The sequence below is a fragment of the Varanus komodoensis genome, unplaced genomic scaffold, assembly GCF_004798865.1.
Source record: "Varanus komodoensis strain SLA01 unplaced genomic scaffold, ASM479886v1 scaffold4798, whole genome shotgun sequence".
NCBI classification, from domain to species: Eukaryota; Metazoa; Chordata; class Lepidosauria; order Squamata; family Varanidae; genus Varanus; species Varanus komodoensis.
The window spans coordinates 14,948-17,530 of record NW_025336058.1 but is presented as its reverse complement, the minus strand read 5'-3'; the positions used below and the strand labels follow the sequence as shown (position 1 = coordinate 17,530).

The window sequence follows — 2,583 nt, the reverse complement described above, 5'->3', positions numbered from 1 at the left end:
GAAGTGCAGTGCATGTGCATTTCACAGGACATTCAGGCTTTTCCAGGACTGGAGAGTTTGAGAAGCGATTAACAGCATTTTCCTCCCATTGTGCCCAGGTTGCACTGCAGAAAACCTCCTCACTCAGCCTCCTCCCCAGTCCGTGTCTCCGGGGCAAACCGTCCAACTCCCCTGCACTGGAAGTGGTGGCGGCAGCTGGAACTATTTCAGCTGGTACCGACAGCCGCCTGGGCAGCGTCCCCAGTTCGTGCTGTATGGAAGCAGCAGGGGAGAAGGCATCCCGGATCGGTTCCCGGAGTCCAGCTCTGGGAGCCCCAACTATTTAACCATCACCAACGTCCAGGCTGAAGATGAGGCTGAGTATTACTGTGCTGCCAGGGACTTCAGCTCCAACAGGAATGTGCCTCCCAGTGGTTGGTTCTCATGGGAACTGAGGCGAAAACCTCCCCGGCCTGCACCAGGTTTAGAGCTACGATTAGGGGGGAATTGATCCTGGCTGATGCCCGAAGGATTGGTGGGCCCTGCGAAGGACGGGCTGGCCCTCTCTTCCTCTTTGCTGAGCCCGAAAGTGCTGGCATTTCCCGATTCAGGTCCCCCCTCCAGGCGGAGAAATGGTGGACTGTCCAAGGTGGAAGAGGCTGTCCATGCCTGGTGGAACAGATGAAGGGTCTCTTAGACCTTCGGCCTCCCTGTGCCCCCTCCCGACCCGGAAAAGCATTTTGAGGCCTTGCTGCTCACCCTTAAGTGTGAGGAATGAGAGGGGCTTCCCTTTGTGACTGATTTGTTTTCCCCCGGTTGGCCCACGAGGACAAACCATCTCCTTCCTTCATTCCTAGCACTAAAATTTTCCTCCAGTGAAAGCCAGGCAGCTGCACTTCCAGCTCCTGCTTCCTTTAGCATCCTCAGCCCCTGCATCCAACCTCATATTCTCCAAGAGATATTGGTCTGTATTTCAACCTTCCTCCCTGGAAATTACCCTGCTTCCTTCCTTCTCTTCAGAACAACAGGAATTTGTTTACTTATTGTTTTTATTTAAAATTTTTCTCTGCCGCCCTTTACAAAAAAGTATCTGGACAGCTTACAAGGAACAGAAAACTAAGAGCAAAACGAAGTATAATCACTGGAGGCTGAACTCCCTCAAAATAAGCAGCAGGTGTCATTTACTTTGTAAGCCTGATGGGACTCGAAGGCAGTTTGTGTCGCTCTTGCTTCCCGAGAGTGGGTGAATCCAAGTACCCTCATGCTTAATTGCAGCAGTGTCAGCAAGATTTTGAGCCAGGAGTCCACTGAGATGGCAACAGGGAAGTCAAGCGTTTCTATCCCAGCCTTCCTCCGTCAGGGCTGGCCTGCACGTGTTTGTGTCTTGCATCTAAAACCCTTCTTAGAGGGGTTCTTCTGCCCCTGCACCTTTCTAAAATGTGGTGCAGGAGAATGCCAGTATTGTAAAACCCACGTGTTGAGTTATCAACCAATTTTCCACTTTTTATGTGGATATGTGAAGGAACAGCCAAAGAAGAGCAGAAAAGCAGTTGATCTGATTTTGCGAAGCCCACTTGGGAACCGTGCAGGCAATGAGAGTTCTTCCGTTCTCTTCAGAACAGGGAAGGCTATTTCTTGTGGGGGTGAGGGGTGGCAGGATTCTCCCCCCCACCCCCCGTGCCATTGATGGAAGAGCAAATGGCATTAATGAGAGGTGAGTCCAACCTGGGGGAGCAAAAGCAGAAGCTTTGGTGGATGACCCTCGGAGGGATCCGGGCGGGCTGGGCTTCCCCCTTCATCCTGCCATGCCAGGCAGGGCACCTACCTCAGGCGCTTGCTCTGCAGGATGCCCTGCCTTGGACATTGCTGAGGTGTGAAACCAAGACCTAGGGATCTTTAACTGGCCTTTTGCAGTACAGTTTGCATGGGACAGGAGGTCGCTTCCAGGTAGCGATGTGCAGGGGTTTGGTCCCGCTTGGTGGCAGCCTCCCCTGGAACGATAGCCGGCCTCTTCTGTGCACGTTCCAGAGGGTCTTGACGCCCCACCCCGCCAAGGCATTCCCAGGGCCCTGTGCAGGCTTGGCCACAGCAACCATCTCCAGGGCACCGGCAGGGGGTGGGATGGGCTTCTGCGCTCCCTTTTCGGACAGCAGCAAGCCCTCTTTCTCTTCAGAACCACAGCAGTGAATTATGACAAATATCCTAAATGAATAATCACTGGACATTCTGGACGCTGGAGAAAAGGAGTAACAGCCCCCCCCCCAGTCCCTGATTGGGGTCTGAGAAAGTAGCGCCTTCTTCCCCAAGAGCCCCCAAATACACGTCACCCCCATGCTAAATTTGAGGTATGCCTGCTAAACTGTGAACTGCAAAGCTGGGAGTGACAATGACAGAAAGGTCCAGCTTGTGCATCCCGGCTTTCGTCCTTCACGGCTGCTGTGCAGGCATCTGAGCTCCCTGGTCGGAAGTGGCAACTTTCTCCCCCTGTCCTGGCCAAGGCAGCCACCTGAGCGGATGGCTGAGTCACAGGCTCTTTCACAGCTGAGAGTGAGATTGGGATCTTGGATGTGGCCCTAGCCAAAGAGGGAGAAATGCATGGCTTAC

General features: G+C 53.6%; 1 gene segment (V, D, J or C); it reads left to right on the top strand.

Moving 5' to 3' along the window:
* Window positions 1-98: 98 nt before the first annotated feature.
* Window positions 99-2,583, top strand: part of LOC123030911 — a gene marked incomplete at its 5' end in the record, with an annotated part of 4,204 nt that continues 1,719 nt past the window's right edge. The window contains 2 exon segments of the V gene segment in view: window positions 99-368; window positions 1,569-1,629. Coding sequence covers window positions 99-368; window positions 1,569-1,629 — 331 coding nt within the window.